Source organism: Trachurus japonicus, unplaced genomic scaffold (genome assembly GCF_045865225.1).
Source record: "Trachurus japonicus isolate A0001 unplaced genomic scaffold, Traja_1.0 AP030474.1".
NCBI lineage: Eukaryota > Metazoa > Chordata > Actinopteri > Carangiformes > Carangidae > Trachurus > Trachurus japonicus.
In genome coordinates this window covers 1,025-5,578 of record NW_028220607.1, presented here as the reverse complement: position 1 = coordinate 5,578, position 4,554 = coordinate 1,025, and the positions used below count along the sequence as shown (strand labels likewise).

At 41.7% G+C, this 4,554-nt stretch overlaps 1 protein-coding gene across 1 annotated transcript; it reads left to right on the top strand.

The window, feature by feature from the left end:
* Positions 1-2,623: 2,623 nt before the first annotated feature.
* Positions 2,624-4,179, top strand: LOC146960358 (uncharacterized). The gene is made up of 7 exons (XM_085772441.1): positions 2,624-2,705; positions 2,987-3,136; positions 3,238-3,392; positions 3,485-3,621; positions 3,723-3,816; positions 3,904-4,047; positions 4,105-4,179. Exons 1-7 carry the CDS (start codon positions 2,624-2,626, stop codon positions 4,177-4,179), a joined length of 837 nt encoding a protein of 278 aa, XP_085628567.1.
* Positions 4,180-4,554: the final 375 nt, after the last annotated feature.

The following is a 4,554-nucleotide window of genomic DNA, read 5'->3' as shown; positions in this document are numbered from 1 at the left end:
TTTCTGTTCTGTGTGCGTGTGTGTGTGTGTGTGTCCATGTCAGAACACACATTTCCTACATATCGGCTGCTTTGTGTGCGCGGCTGGCTACGTGACCTCTCCATTCATCACTCCCCATGGTCAGCTGTCAGCGGAGGGGAAGATGGAAGTAGTAAGTTGGGGCCCTGCGGGCGGGTTGGGTTTCCACTAAGTTGTGTGTGTGTGTGTCTGTGTGTGTGTGTGTGTGTGTGTGTGTGTGTGTGTGCGGTTGGATATCGATGTCACCAACTACTCAAACAAGTGAAGATCCCCCGGTCAATCTGGGCCGGGGGATGCCTTTACCTCGCCGCCTCTCAGGTTCACGCTCTGACTGTCCGCTATTGGGTCATTGTCTCACTCGGCGTGTGTGGGGTCAGTATTTTCCACTATCCACTCCACACTGGGAGGGGTGTGTGTGTGTGTGTGTGTGTGTGTGTGTGTCTGTGTGTGTGTCTGTGTGTGTGTGTGAGGGCCATAAATGAAGGAGGGTATCGGTGTCCAGCAGCTTCTTCTTCTTCGGCTGTGAAGGTCGAGGCTTTTTAAAAATGTCACTGCACCTGATGTTTTTTTAAAGTATTATTGAGTTATTATTGACTGATTGAATATCATTCCTTCATTTATTCATTCATTTATCCATTTCATTCATTTATTTAATAAAGTTGAGGGGGAAAAAAGGCAGCAGATCTTCACTAGTGTTTGATATTTTTTGCTTAAAGGGATAGTTCAACATCTTGGCAAATTGGCCCATTGCCATAATCCCTATAGTCATAGCAGTAGGTTCGTTACCTTTAATTGTCAGTGCAAGCTATTTTTAGAACGGCGGAGCAGAGCCGTGAGCTGCTCAGAGCTACGCTACGGAGGCTCATGGGATTTCTTGGTTTCCCTCATCAAACTCATCAAATACACAATCCAACAACTCCACAACGCTCTGGTGGACAATGCACATTCACCACGCTATGAGATAATAACACAACGTTACCACACAGAGTTGTTTTAGAGGTAAATACAGAGACTGTTGATGAAAAACTGTCCCTGAAGGCAACGCGCATCAGCGGTTTTGCATGAATTTCCCTCTAAAACAACTCTGTCTGGTAACGTTGTGTTATTATCTCATAGCGTGGTGAATGTGCAGGTCACAACTTGTCCATCAGAGCATTGTGGAGTTGTTGGATTGTGTATTTGATGAGTTTGATGAGGGAAACCAAGAAATCCCATGAGCCTCCGTAGCGTAGCTCTGAGCAGCTCACGGCTCTGCTCTGCCGTTCTAAAAATAGCTTGCACCAACAATAAAAGGTAACAAACCTACTGCTATGACTATAGGGATTATGGCAATGGGCCAATTTGCCAAAATGTTGAACTATTCCTTTAAAAGATCGACTTTAATTCGTCAATACACTGAGTTAATCGATCATAATGTCGTTCAGCGCCCTCTAGTGGCAGCAGTGATAATGATGGGAGCGCAGGAGGAAGTGTGATGAAGAGATAAAGGTGCACAGTAAAAAATGGGGTGTCAATATTTCAGAGTCAACCTATTTTAACCTAGATAGAGTATTTATAACTTTATGGAGAGTAAACCCACTCTAGAGTAGTAGTTAAAAGTCAGTGTTAACTCCTGTAGACATGCAGTGTAACTTAAACTCTACAGAGTGACATCTTTAACACTCTGGCGGCGCTGCAGCACATTGACGGTTAGTCTGGAGCAGGTCTGGAGTCATGCCATGGTCGGGTAAGTAACATCATGGTGTTCGTAACATCGTTTAATAATTGTTTTCCACCTGAACACAGTTTTATCGGTTTATAAATGTTGATTGAGAACGTGTTGGCGTTGCCCATTCCTCTGTTGAATGGCTGTCGAGTAGCTACATGTCCCATACAACTAACGTTAGCAACTTGCTAACTTAGCAGTTCAGAAGTTCGACATTTCTCGTTGAGTTAAGCTGCACCGTTAAATGTGTGTGTTTTCCCTCAACGTGGGTTCACACAAATACACGCTGTCTGTCTTATGGTAACGTTTTGAGTTATTGTTTACTAGTATGCTAACCGCGAATTAGCTTCAAGCTAATTCGCGGTTAGCTTAGCGATTAGCATACCGCGATACCGCAACGGTATAGCCCCCCTCCCTCTCCCTCCTGTGTGGCCTCAATACTCGACGACTCAAACGGTCAGTTGGTCGGTTAGCCATTTTCTGAAGTTGCCTAAGTGGTGCCTTAAAATTACACAAAGACAGCAAAGTTGCATGCCGTTAGCCTACTGTTGCTAGCTCTCACTGAAGAATGGAGCTAAAATTGTTAGGCTACATTCACCCTGAGGGTTTATTTCTCCAAAACGACCGACTCACTCTGTGTTACACTTGACAAGAAACATGTTGACCGATCAGAATGCAGCATTCATTCAATACATAATAAATGTTTTGATTTGTCTATCACAACTCAACTATGTCAACTTTGCCTTGTTGTTCACAGTAATCAAGCAGATGTGAGTGTAAGGTGGACCGTCGTTGGTAAGTAGGTTATGGAACAATGTAAGTTAAGCACGTGGGTAACAATTTGTTCAACTGTTTTTTCTTGGTTGTAATTTTTTTGACCTTTGTTTATATTAATAGAATATGCTGCTGTGTGTGTCATTCGGTGGGGACCAGAAGTATGTTAGGCTGTCTGACCTAACATTGGATGCCTTCATTAAAGAAGGTTAGTACATCAGGAGAACACAATATCACAACCTTTTACTTAGGTAATACACCTAATTTATCATAAGGAATTCCTCTGAGTTCATAACTGTTCCTGCGAGTTCATAACTGTTCCTGCTGTGCCTTTCAATGCATGGAATAACCTACTGACTTAAGTTTTCAACTCGACAGCATTTTGTGAAGACATGAGGCTCACTCCACTTAGTTATGGTTTTGATTCTCATCAGAAGGAAATGGTTTTGTTACTGTAACATCCTTTTCCCTTTCCTTCCTTTACTTCAGTTTGCCTAAAATTTAACATACCAGAAGGTAGGCAGCCAGATATGAAGGTATATGACCAATCTGACACAGAAGTGGACGGAGAGGTCTTTGAAGAAATAGTGAAAGAGTCACCTGGAACCTTCCGAGTCATGTTGAGCAATGAAAAACTTGGTAATCACTAACCATTCACAAATGTGTTCATATTAAAAGTTGGGAGTAATAACAGTTCTATTTAATATGCTTATGTTTTGTTCATATTCATTAATGCACAGATGCTTCTCTGTCATCATCATCATCATCATGCTCAGCAGCATCTGAAGATACTATCATTCTGAACTCCACAATGTGTGACCCTCCTGGAGAAGCAGCCGCTACCGAAGGAAGTCAACCTAAAAGGCCATGCCACATAAACTATGAGGCAAAAGAGGTGGGTAGTGGACATTGTTGTTAAATTTAATCTGGATGTTGTTCATTCATTTGTTCAAACATTTCTGACTTTATATTTTGTTTTCATTTAAGTTGATTGAAAAAATTCTGACAACAAAGCCTGGGGGTGAACACATCATGCAAGAGTATGCAAAAACCAAATCTCTGAAAGATGCCACCAGAAGACAGATGATAAACATACTTGCTGCTGAGATGATTCAAACACATGGGTAAGAATCATACATGTAGGCTCTAAAGAAACATTGTTAGTATTGAATTGTTTTTAATTGTGTCCAATTGAGTGATTGTCATCATTGAATTCATACATTAGGACATCCCCCCCTGAAAATGTCAGGGTGATGTACGCGCAGGGGATAGTTGCTCTGTTTCCATACCTGGAAGACCCATATTCACAACATGGATATGTAAGTAAAAGGGTCCTTACAACACACTTAATTCCCCTTAGAAATGTTGATAGCATAGTCAGTCTGCATTTTTTTTAAATTACACAGGAACATTACTACGATCCAGAGAGTGGTTCTGGATACCTTGCATGGGGGTTGAAGACCATTCAGAGAAAGACTGCAGAAGAAAGAGGTGCCTCTGATAGCAAATCTCCCAAGAGTAAGTATACTTATCAGTTACACATGTTGTTGGTGAGTTGTTGGTGAGTAGTGTAGGCAGGAGTCAATAAAATTGTTTTTTGTCTCAAGGTGGCGGGCCAGGCCGTGGTCAACTCTGACCCTTCACTGCAAGCCATGGACTTATACCGAGCACAGGGCTCCTAAATTTGATGAGGAATGCCGAGTCAACTGTTGTGGTTGAGAATGGTAAGACTAGGACTGTTTTTAATTACTATTGTTTGTAATTGTGCTAGTTTAATGTACATGTAGCATAAACAAATCATATTTTATATATTCTTACCACTTACACTGTCTTTTTATTTTATTATTATGTTTTTTGGCATTTAGGCTTGGACAGTGACATGTCTGCCATCTTGCTGCTCCTTCATCTCTTGCCACCATCTGCCCAGGGTAGGAAGAGGCCAGAGAAGATGTCTGCAAGTCAGGCTGTGGAACACCTCATCAAATTCATAAAAGTATGCTGGACAGTTGTTTGAAATATGCTTTTCATCACCTCAGTTTCATGTACAGTGATCTATT